General features: G+C 41.9%; 1 protein-coding gene across 1 annotated transcript in view; it reads right to left on the bottom strand.

The window, feature by feature from the left end:
- Positions 1 to 8,029: 8,029 nt before the first annotated feature.
- Positions 8,030 to 10,855, bottom strand: part of Sntb2 (syntrophin, beta 2 (dystrophin-associated protein A1, 59kDa, basic component 2)) — a 93,305-nt gene continuing 90,479 nt past the window's right edge. Inside the window, 2 exon segments of the mRNA XM_013012766.1 lie at positions 8,030 to 8,174; positions 9,305 to 9,489. Coding sequence (XP_012868220.1) covers positions 8,082 to 8,174; positions 9,305 to 9,489 — 278 coding nt within the window. The 3' untranslated portion in view covers positions 8,030 to 8,081.

Below are 10,855 nucleotides of genomic sequence, written 5' to 3'. Positions count from 1 at the left end.
TTTTTTTTTTTTTTAGTCAGTCGTGGGGCCTGAACTCTGGGCCTGGGCGCTGTCCCTCAGCTCTTCAGCTCAAGGCTAGCACTCTACCACTTGAGCCACTACACCACTTCTGGCTTTTTCTGTTCATGTGGTGCTGAGGAATCGAACCCAGGGCCTCATGCATGCAAAGCAAGCACTCTACCACTGAGCCACTTTCCCAGCCCTCCTTGCTCTTTTTGACCCAAGGTCTTACTATTTAGTCCACTTGCTTTGTAGTCTAAGAGCTGTTCTGGACTTTGGGGTCGGTCCTTACTATATGCGTGTGGTGCTGGGATTACAGCTAAGCATCACGAAACCCAGATACACTAGAAATTCTTTTTTTTTTTGTCGGTTGTGGGACCTGAACTATGGGCCTGGGCGCTGTCCCTCAGCTCTTCAGCTCAAGGCTAGCACTCTACCACTTGAGCCACAGCACCATTTCCGGCCTTTTCTGCTTATGTGGTGCTGAGGAATCGGACCCAGGGTCTCATACATGCAAAGCAAGCACTCTACCACAGAGCCACCTTCCTAGCCCCTACACTAGAAATTCTAAGTGTGATAGAGAATTATGCTAGAAAAAGACAAGACAGGGTCTTAGAACAATGTAAAAAATGTCAATGGGGGAATATGGGTAAAGGGGATATTGATGTTCTTTGAGCTGATTTTGATTTTTCCTGTGGGTTTGAAACTATTTCAACATTGTAAAAAATGAAAAAATTACAAGTCTAAAAGCAATTTTTTATTTACAATATAAAGGTTACAAAGGTGTATATATATGTATTTATATGTATATATATATATATATATATAATACCCTTAAGTTACAAAGTTTCATTGTAATGTACAATGGTATGTTTGAAGTGCAACTCAAGAAGTGTTGTCCAAGCATCTATATTTATAGAGTATACATAAAGCTTTTGTGAAAATTAAGAACACAAATATTGCCCTGTCCTTATGCCATGGGTTTTTGATTTCAAAGCCAGAAAAATCAGAGTTAAATTTTAAACAAGATTTTAAAAGACATCTTATTTATCTTGTTTAAATATGTAATTCTAAAAAGAAAACAACCAGATAAACTCAGAATGTATCACATACTCTTAATTATCTGCAGAAGTATTATTCTTGTTTACCAAGTATTCATATGTAACAAAAACACAAGTAGTATGAATATTGTAATAGTTTGCACAGATCAGCCAAAACAGGTCTTCAAAAGGCAGTGGTTTCCCACATTATCTTCTACAAGACCTCAGGTCTGGTGCCAAAAAGGAGATATTCATTGGGCACCAAGGTATTCTAAAGTAGAACTCATCCCATGAGCTGTAAACACAACACTAGCTTGCTGGACACAAAACTCATCCCAGGTCCTGTGCTGTGGACGGACTGGCTACATGGGATTAGGCTCATGGGGCCCAGGGGCTGTGCAAACCTGATACTTACTTCAAATCATTCCTTTCTGCAAATTCAATGAATTCACAAAGCAGAGGTGAAGAGATGGAACTAACACCCACTCAAACATGATTGAGCTAGAAGAAAATCACTTCTTCCAACCTAGAAGGAACACTTATATGACAATACTTAATGTGCTGGTTTTGGTAAAAAATACAACCATTAGCACCTGATTGTCAAAGGGCAGGCTTACAGTAAAGACCAAGACACTAAAGGTATGACCTAATTTTGGTGCACAAGTCTAGGACACTTGAAAAGGAAGGAGAAGGAAACCACGTAACTACGTTCTCAGCGCCATTCCCATCACAGACAGTGCAGATAGTTCAGCACAATCACCAAAGATGTGGCCTGAAAAACTCACCCTAGCAATGAATGGGAAGCAAGATGGACAGGAATGGACTCTTGAAGTTGTAACATACTCAATCAACCTATTTTCTTTCTCCTTTTTCTTTCTGAAATTCAATTAACAAATTCTTTTTTGGGTGTGGTACTGGGGCTTGAACTCAGGACATCTGGCTTGCTAGGCAAAGGTTCTACCACTTCAGCCAAGCCTCTAGCCAACCTTTATTTTCTTTAGGTCTCTTTCATTGAATTTGAATGCTAGATCGTTCTAGAATAAGTACATTTTTGCTAAGTTTTAATTGACTTTAATTAACTTTGATCATTAACGGAGAAACATTCCACCACGTATGTAAGGATTTCATTTAGAGATGCTTAGGTTTAAGTGGGGACATGAATGGATCAGCAAAATTTAGAAATAGGTGTTGATTAAATACACACTTATAAAAGAAGCAGTTAAAGATGGACTCACACCTGTATTCCTAGCTCCATCTGAAGCCAGCAGGGGCAGACAAACCTGCCATCTGCCATCTGATTTCCAAATAACAAGGGAAAAACTTAAGTGAAGGTGTGGTCCAAGTGGACTCATAGTCCAGCCATGAATAGAAAGCCAAAGCTGAATGAGAGCATGAAGCCTAAGCTCAAGCTCCAGTACTGGCATGTGTGCTCAAGCACACACACGCAGTGACTATTTATTGTACCTTTCCCTTACCTTGAAAATCTGTCCTTCAACAAAACAGATGTATCACTGAGCAAGCAGATGTGTTTTCTTTTTGGTCTGTTTTTATGGTGGCAGTAATGAAGACCTGGGGCATAGGAGGTAGGCACTCTACCACTGAAGGAAAAACCCTAGATCTTTTTTTTTGTCTTGTCGGTCATGGGCATGACTCTGGGCCTGGGCACTGTCCCTCAGCTCTTCAGATTAAGGCTAGCGCTCTACCACTTGAGCCATAGCCCCACTTCTGGCTTTTTCTGCTTATGTGGTGCTGAGGAATTGAATCCAGAGCCTCATGCATGCGAGGCAAGCACTGTACCACTGAGCCACCTTCCCAGCCACCCCCCCCTATTTTGTTTTAAGAGAAAAGATTTCATATCAGCCACTCAAGCAGTCTGAAGTAGCATAAAATAAACCCTACTTACCATCATTATAGCACAGGAATAACTACATTGCTCCAAACCACATCCACCTGACATATAGCATAGGGTTTTATAACTACCATGACACAGTTATTGAATGTCTATAAACCCAATGCAGTGAGACAGCTTAAAAAAACAGTGCAAGGCAGACTGCTGCTATCATCCTTTAAAGACGGTATGTGAAAATAATGCGCAGTTACCAAACAATTAAAATAAGGACTCAGGAGCATGGCAGGTTCATCTCCTTCCATCTTCAACAGGGGAAAAAGAAAAGCCATGTAACAACTGGAATTTCACTGAAAGAGATTCTAACGGAGAAGAAAAAGAATGAAAATGACTATAGTCCAATTCAACTTAAACATTTCTGCACTACGGCAATTTAAAAAAAAGTCTCAGTTACATAGATATTAAGACCTGTTGAGGGCAATTTGCTTTGAGACCAAAGTGACCTGGCATTTTACTTCTTCCTTAGGGGCTGGAAAACAAGACCTTTGGCTTTCTAACCAGCCATTTCACAGCAGCCACGTGGAAACGGAAGCTGGATATTTGGATAGTTTAAACATTATGTACAATCAACAGTTACAACCAATGAAAAGAATAGGAACACAGTTCAAAATAAGTGTCCAAGATACAAAAAAGTCTAAAGATCCTCCCTGTTTAAAACAATGCTTAACTTTTTTTTTTTTTTTTTTACCGGTCATGGGGCCTGAACTCTGGGCCTGGGCGCTGTCCCTCAGCTCTTCAGCTCAAGGCTAGCGTTCTACCACTGGAGCCACAGCACCACTTCCGGCTTTTTCTGTTTATGTGGTGCTGAGGAATCGAACCCAGGGCCTCATGCTTGCAAGGCATGCACTCTACCACTGAGCCACCTTCCCAGTCCCAATGTTTAACTCTTTAAGCAGGTAGGGCTACAATATAATTTGCATAGCAGCTTAGAAGGTAATTTGCATAAAAATGGACATATTCTTCCATAGTGTTGAAAATGAACAAATATAATCACATACATTTAAATGAAAGGAGACTGATTGTTACTCACAAAGTTTTAACAAATCTATATACTCATCTCACATTTTTGTCTACTCACTGCAAAATCTGTTTCTGGGGAAAACAACCTTTTTTGTTGCTGTTGGTCATGGGGCTTGAACTCTGGGCCTTGAGTGCTGTCCCTCAGTTCTATAGCTCAAGACTAGTAGTGCTCTACCACTTGAGCCTCAGTGCCACTTCCAGTTTTCTGGTGGTTAATTGGAGATAAGAGTCTCACGGCCTTTCCTGCCCGTGCTGGCTTTGAACCGTGATTCTCAGATCTCAGTCTCCTGGGTAGCTAGGATTATAGGTGTGAGCTACCAGTATCTGGCTAAGGGAAACATAATCTTATCCAGATTCCACACAGATTCACTTTTTAAAGAATAAATTTTGGTTTGTCAGCTATTAAAGTTTTAACTGGCTTTATTATTCTCTTTATGAGCCTAAGTTAGGAAAACAGTAATATTAGTTATCTATTGGTCACAGAGATTTTTCTATTTATGTACATAGAAAAGAAATTAATTCTATTTCCTGCCATGCAATAATTTCCAGGTACAAAGTTTGTGAGAGTTCAGATGATGAAACCAGGTACGGTCAGACTTTCCCTAGCTGAAAAAGTGCTAAGACATGGCTTTAAAATAAGTGAATGACATTTAAAGTAATATATATATATATATATATATATATATATATATATGATATGTGTGTGTGTGTGCGCGCATGTGCGTACCAGTCCTAGGGCTTGAACTCAGGAACTGGGTGCCATCTTTTAGCTTTTTTGCTCAAGGCTAGTGCTCTACCACTTGAGCCACAGCTCCACTTCTGGCCTTTTTGGTAGTTAACTGGAGATAAAGAGTTTCATGGACTTTCCTTCCAGATCTGGCTTTGAACCATGATCCTCAGATCTCAGCTTCTGAGTAGCTGGGATTACAGGCATGAACCCTAGCACCCATCTAAAGTACTATTCTTTACTTCCTGGCCAGATCCCATTATTAAACTGAAACTCCGTCTACTAGGTAGGAGGGTTTACAGTTAAAATTATCTAATAAATACTGCATAAACATACATCTAAGTATTTCTTCAAATAAAATATTAGAAACCAATTTCCAGAATAGGATGGTTTGATGACTTTAGAAGAAGACTCAACAAGAAAGAAATTAAGAAATTAAGAAAGGAAGGAAGGAAGGAAGGAAGGAAGGAAGGAAGGAAGGAAGGCAGGCAGGCAGGCAGCAGGCCGGGCGCTGGTGGCTCACTCAGAAGGCTGAGATCTGAGGATCAAGGTTCAAAGCCAGCCCGGGCAGGAAAGTCCGTGAAACTCTTATCTCCAATAAACTATCAGAAAACTGGAAGTGGCCTTGTAGCTCAAGTGATAGAGTGTTAGCCTTGAGCTGAAGAGTTCAGGGACAGCGCTCAGGCCCAGAGTTCAAGCCCCATGACCAACAAAAAAGAAAAGAAAAAAAAAAGAAAGAAGGAAGGAAAGAAAGGGAAAAGGAAAGAAAAGAAAGAGTAAAAGAGAAAGAAAAACTAGGCTAAATTAAGCTAAACTTAAGCCAAGCTAAGCTGAGCCTTTTCCCCTTCTTGGGTTCCTGTTCCGGGAGAAGGAGAGGCGCACGGGGAGGGGGAGGCGCGCTCTTCATGGGAAGCAGGCTTCATGAGTGTGGACAGGATGCTGAAGCCAGGCCTCGGTTCGGGAAGGGGGCTGGGCTACGGGACGAGCAGCACAGCTCTGCAGTCCCCTTTCTATTCTCTACACAGGAGCTCAAAGCATCCTCAGCAATTCCCCTAATTCAAAATGAAAAATGACAACTCAACTGGCTCTATAAAAAAAGAGGAAACAATGAAGATGAAGATCATTTGAAAATGATCTGCCATACTTTGGCATTTAAATACAAAATAGGTACATTTCAAGGTGCCCCGCACGTAAAAGCACTTCATTTGTGGTCTGAAAATCCCACACAGAGTAACAACCTTGCCCACCTGTGACGGGCTGGCGGTTAAAGTATGTAGAACAGGCAGTAGATAAAACAGTGGCAGAGGGCTTTTGCTAGGGGATGAGAACTTCCCTACATCTTAATCTCACTTTAAGTCTTAAATGATATTAAACCCCTGTGGGGCCTCAGTGTTATACATGACAGTCTATAAACATGAGCAAAATCAGCTGAAATGTCTTCCCTGCCCACATTGTCATACACCTCTTTTTCGGACCTTCTTTCACAGTAACACAGAAAGCTTCAACCGGGTGGCTTTACTGCTGAAGTCCAAATGCATCGTTCAACTTCTCATCTTAATAATAAGAGAAGCCAACAAGCTCTCTTTCCTGAGATTGCTGTTTGGTGAAATTCTGCTTGCAGAAATCAGGGCTGGACCTTGAAAACATTTCCCCCTGAATTGCGAATGTGTCTCAGATGGAACCAACCTTAGGTTTACGGATTTTCAAACACATTTAAAAAATGCTTGAAAATGCTTTTCTCTAGATTTTCAGTTCCAGTCAGATCATTCATTTTTGGAGCTTTAATACTTATTTTCTTACTATGACCACAGACGGAGGCTGACCTCTGCAGCTGGGGGACAATGGTGGGACTACAGAGTTGGCTGAATGTCTATCTTCCGCACGGCCCTCCATCAGTCTATGTTCAAACCAAACAGCTCAGGGTTTACATCACAGTTCTGTCACACACACACACACACACATGGGAATGCCACCAACTGTAATGCTCGTATCCTTGTGTGCTACTCTTGATAAATCTAGAAAACGAGAGCTAGTTCTAGACTTTTCTTTGGAGAGCTGAGAGTTTGTATACATGATCCATTTAAAATGTTTTCAGACTATTTATCTCTCCTCTAAAATTAGGAAAATTAAGTTGAGTATGATTCTCTAAGACCACAAAAAAGTGCAATTTCACTGCTACTGTGTCCTAGTGATGATCCTTAGCCATGTGAACAAAATTCAGGTAACTGAGCCTCATCACCCTGGTCACACGTAGTACCTTAACCACTGAAGGGCTATGGGGGAGGAAGGCTGGGGCTCCTGCATGGGTACACACAGCCCAAAGGCCCCACATATTTGTGCTGAAAGGCTGGCCTAACTCATAAACCCACAAACTCCTTAAATCAGCTAGTTCTTGCTGGATTTATCTTTCTCCGAGATCTGCACACTAAACAAGATGCCATTAAAGTAACCCACCTCAAGGATAATTTTTCAGAGCTAGGATAGACGATATCCCTGAAATGGCAGTGATATCCAGTAATTAAAATAGCCACTAATAAAGCTCCACCAACCCTAACCAAAGGCACATTTGGTAAGCAATAAAAAATGGCTTAGCTTAAAATGAGGATTTTCTTTTAAAATAAACCTTAGACCATTCATTCCCTGGCTCTTGCCAAAAGTAAAATCAGAGAAATCTACAAGAAGTCAAATTTTTTCTTTCAAAGCAATGTTTTCCAACTTGCTTTTCGACTTGGACACCACCAAAAAGAGAGGCAAGATAAATCGCATTTTGCAAGTTCTGAGTCCTAAGATTAGCACTTTCGAGGGACAGAGCTGGTGATAAGGTGGGCAGTGATGGGAGGGGTCAGATACAGTGAGAGCCAAGGCAGAGGGAAGAACCCTTTGGTGATGCAATTGAAGGACTGTCTAGAGAGGAAGGAACAGGCAAAGATGTGGACTCCGACAGCCCATATGACTTGTCTGAAATGATCAAGAAGCAACGGCTGCTACACACTAGCACCTGGGAAGAAACAGTCATCCTGAATAAAACACAGAGGCTAAACTTGAGACAAATCCTACATAAGAAGAAAAGAAAAACCGTTCTTGGCTATTTGGTATTCAAAAAGGGAAAACAAAGAGCCATGAGGAAATAAACCTAATTACTTGTAAACCACATTATGAAAGGAGAAGATACATCAACAGCTTCATTTTGGAGCTTATTAAGAGTCCTAGAAATTCTGGCCTAGGTGGCTTGGGAAAAGTAGGCTTTTCTTTAAACCAGTTATGGTTTAGCAGTGATTTGCAGGTCCTTGGGAAGGCACTGTACTGGAGGAAAGAACACAGAGCTTTCATTTGTGCGAGGTGGAAATCCTTCTTGCGGTAGCCACGGCTCTTCTCTGACGTCTGCTGCTCACACGAGCAGTCCCATGCGCGTGACTTTGGCTGACAAGAAAGTATGCAGCACGAACACAATTGGCTTTGGACAAGAGTGCAGGTCCATGGCCTGTGGAGAAAGGACAGCAGCCATCACTACCATAAACAGACAGTTCGCAAAATAAACACCTTTAGATGGTATGACCTTTCATAGCTGCAACCAGGAGACACTTGTGGGTATTGGGTTCTACCATGCCTTGTAGTTAGAACTATAAGTAGTGTTTAAAATAAAGAGGAATATCTTGTCTGGAGAACATTAATGCTAACTGTATTTCCCAGGAAAAACCACAGTGGATTCAGCTGAAGCATAATGGTCCATAGACACCATTTCTGACTGACTGACTAGATTGCTGTGGGGATGATTATGTGCAGAGGTCTTCAGTCTGGACAGCTGCCAAGAAGAACCAGGAGATCTGGGATCAGGTTGCTGAGTTCAGCAAGCAGTTAGTTAATATTTGGCATCAATAAATTAAGGATATAGTTAACTATAGTTAACTCTTACCTCTAAAACCTGATCACAGCAATGGACAGAATTTTTTTTTTTTTTGCGGGGTGGGGGGTCTTTGGAATTGAACTCAGGGCCTGGGTGATGTCCCTGAGCTTTTTGTATAAGATTGGGACTCTACCACTTGAACCCCAGCTCCACTTCTGGCTTTTTGCTGGTTACTTAGAGATAAGCAACTCACAGACTTCCTGCCCAGGCTGGCTTCAAACTGTGATCTTCAGATATCATCCTGCTGAGTAGCTAGGATTACAGATGTGAGCTTGTTTTTTGTATCTTATTTTTATTTATTTATTTTGTCAGTCGTGGGGTTTGAACTCTGGGCCTGAGCGCTGTCCCTCAGCTCTTTAAGCTTAAGGCTAGCACTCTACCACTTGAGCTACAGTGCCACTTCGGGTTTTCTGGTGGTTTATTGGAGATAAAGAGTTTCACGGACTTTCCTGCCCAGGCTGGCTTTGAACTTCCATCCTCAGATCTCAGCCTCCTGAGTAGCTAGGATTATAGGCGTGAACCACTGGTGCCCGGCTTTGTATCTTATTTTTGATAAAAACCTTACTCTTCAAATGCTATCTTGAAAACTGAAGAATTTCCTGGCTCCAATGAGTGTCAAATGTCAGGCCATACTTTCCTACTTGAGGTAAAAGCAACGAGGAGCAGACTAGTTATTAGTGTAAACGTGTTTTCAGAAGTACCCTTACCAGCTCCCCCTCAGGACCACCAAAATCTAGGTAGAGGTTTCTGATGCCATCATCAGCGGACATTTTCAGCCGTTCAAAGGGGTAGCGGTATACAATGCTGCTGGAGCCTCCATTTTCCCTGGAGACAGTGAATCCATTTTCATAGTGGACTGTGAGTCTCACTTCTTGGCCATTTAAGGTGCAGCCTGGAAAGATAGGCAAAAACCATAGTTATATCATTTCTACCTTAGTAATTAAATAGAAAAGGGTTGTCCTAGCTTCCAAAAAAGAAAAAAAAAACTTTTCTTGAAAATATATGAGGCTTTACGATTACCTATTTGGAGCCTCCTAAACTGGGTTTGTTTTGCTCACTATCAGTTGTGGGTCTTGAACTCGGGGCCTGGGCACTGTCCCTGAGCTTTTTCACTCAAGGCAAGTGCTCTACCCTGTTGAGCGATAGTTCCATTTCCGGTTGACTTTGGATCGTGATCCCTAGATCTCAGAATCCTGAGTAGCTAGGATTACAGGCGTGAGCCACAGGTGTTTGACTGGAGTGACAGATAAAACAAAAATTACCTAATTCTCCTTGATCCCTGACTCAAGTAAGTCACAATCAAGACACGGACAACTGAGTTGGCAAGTGTATGAGCTGTATGCAGTACTGGAGAAGCAAATAGTCCCTGCTGTTAAGGACTTTATCAATACACAAGCATCAGCATGGCATCCCTAAACGTATAAGGTAGAATGTACAGGACCTGAGTAAACCCCAATCAAAGGCATGGAAAAGTGTCCTGAAGAGAGGAGAATTCAGATAGGCCCTAAGGAACAGACAAATGTGACAGGCTGGGAGGAAGAGGAAGGATTCCCCCGAGCAAGAAGGAACAAAGGCAGAGGTGCCTTTCAGGGGCAGTAACTTGGTTTGGCTGCTATTGGGAAGAAGAGAGTGTTTCTCAAAGTAAAGGTTATACGCAGCAGAAGTTACAGTCTTTTCAAAGACGAACATTTAAAAGGGATATCTGAATTGACAGGACACTAGCAAATGCTTCCTATTGTGATAGATTGGTGAAGATGATTTCATTGTCATTTAAGAAAAGATTTGTATTAGTGCAGCGCTACAAATGAGGAGCTGCGACTTGGTTATCACACAGCATTCTAAGATGAGTACTGAAGATGGCCTAAGACGCTGAGTGTGTTGATCACACAGGCAATCCTAGCACCTGAAAAGGTGACATGAGTATTTTGAATTCAAGGCCACCCTGGGTTTCAAAGTGGCTCATGCCTAAAATCCTAGCTACTCAAGAGGCTGAGATCTGAGGATCCTGAGTCAAGGCCAGCCCAGGCAAAAAAAAAAAAAATCCCCATGAGACTCTTATCTCTAATTAACTCCTCAAAAACCATAAGTGGCACTGTGGCTCAAATGGTAGAGCACTAGCCTTGAACACAAAGAGACTCAGGGACAATGCCCAAGCCCTGAGTTCAAGCCCCACAACCAACCAACCAACCAAGAAAGTAAAAACAAAAATAAGAAAAGGACAGCTGGGGGGCTGGGAAGGTGGCTCAGTGGTAGAGTGC

This window comes from Dipodomys ordii, unplaced genomic scaffold, assembly GCF_000151885.1.
Source record: "Dipodomys ordii isolate 6190 unplaced genomic scaffold, Dord_2.0 Scaffold18, whole genome shotgun sequence".
Classification (NCBI taxonomy): domain Eukaryota; kingdom Metazoa; phylum Chordata; class Mammalia; order Rodentia; family Heteromyidae; genus Dipodomys; species Dipodomys ordii.
This window is presented reverse-complemented; position numbering and strand designations above follow the sequence as displayed.